The sequence below is a fragment of the Naegleria gruberi genome, assembly GCF_000004985.1.
Source record: "Naegleria gruberi genomic scaffold NAEGRscaffold_108, whole genome shotgun sequence".
NCBI classification, from domain to species: Eukaryota; Heterolobosea; class Eutetramitea; order Acrasida; family Naegleriidae; genus Naegleria; species Naegleria gruberi.
In genome coordinates this window covers 3,990-4,810 of record NW_003163219.1, presented here as the reverse complement: position 1 = coordinate 4,810, position 821 = coordinate 3,990, and the positions used below count along the sequence as shown (strand labels likewise).

At 33.0% G+C, this 821-nt stretch overlaps 1 protein-coding gene across 1 annotated transcript in view; it reads right to left on the bottom strand.

Annotated features, from left to right (window-relative positions):
- Window positions 1–618, bottom strand: part of NAEGRDRAFT_76286 (uncharacterized protein) — a gene marked incomplete at both ends in the record, with an annotated part of 3,107 nt that extends 2,489 nt beyond the window's left edge. Inside the window, one exon of the mRNA XM_002668742.1 lies at window positions 204–618. Coding sequence (XP_002668788.1) covers window positions 204–618 — 415 coding nt within the window. The remainder of the gene's footprint in view (window positions 1–203) is intronic.
- Between the last annotated feature and the right edge of the window lie 203 nt (window positions 619–821).

Below are 821 nucleotides of genomic sequence, written 5' to 3'. Positions count from 1 at the left end.
TGGTAAAAGAGGTTTAGGATAGAGAGTTTTACCGAAATAGTTAGATATTAGCTCTTTTAGTTTTGGAATTTCACCTCCTCCACCAACAAAAATCACATGATCAATCTCTTGCTTTGTAATTAATGATCTTGTGTGAACTCTTGTCACTAAATTCATGCATTTTCTAAAAAACTCAATATTCAATTCTTCAAAAAGTGATCTACTTATTGTAATCTCAAACTCATTTCCATCCATAAGAGATTCAAGACTGATTTTTGTTTCTAATTCATTCGAAAGTCTCTTCTTTGCTTCTTCACATGCCAAATTCAGTCTCCTCATTGAAATTGGATTTTCTTGTAAATGTTTTTTGAATGATTTGTAAAATTGTTCACAACAATAATTAACCAGACTTTCGTCCAATAATGATCCTCCAACATTAGAGAATCCTTCACTCGTTCTAGTCTCAAAAATGTCACTTTCTACAATCATTATCGATGCAGAACATCCACTCCTTCCCAAGTCAAATAGGAAAACCCTCCTCTCTCCATGTTCCTTCCAAAGATATTGGAAACAAGATGCAGAGGTGTCATGTATGAATCTTGCAATTTTTAGGCCAGCATACTCGCCAGCTTTTTTCATTATAATTCTCTGACAATTCGAATAATAATTTGGAATTGACACAATAATCTCTGTAACTAAAGTATTCAAATATCTTTCAGCATCTTGCTTCAATTCTTTCAAAATCAATCCAATCATTTCAGATATCGATAATTCACCATTAATAACACCCAATCGAATAGTTCCATCCTCCTTTCGAATAATTTTGAATGGCCATCTCCTCT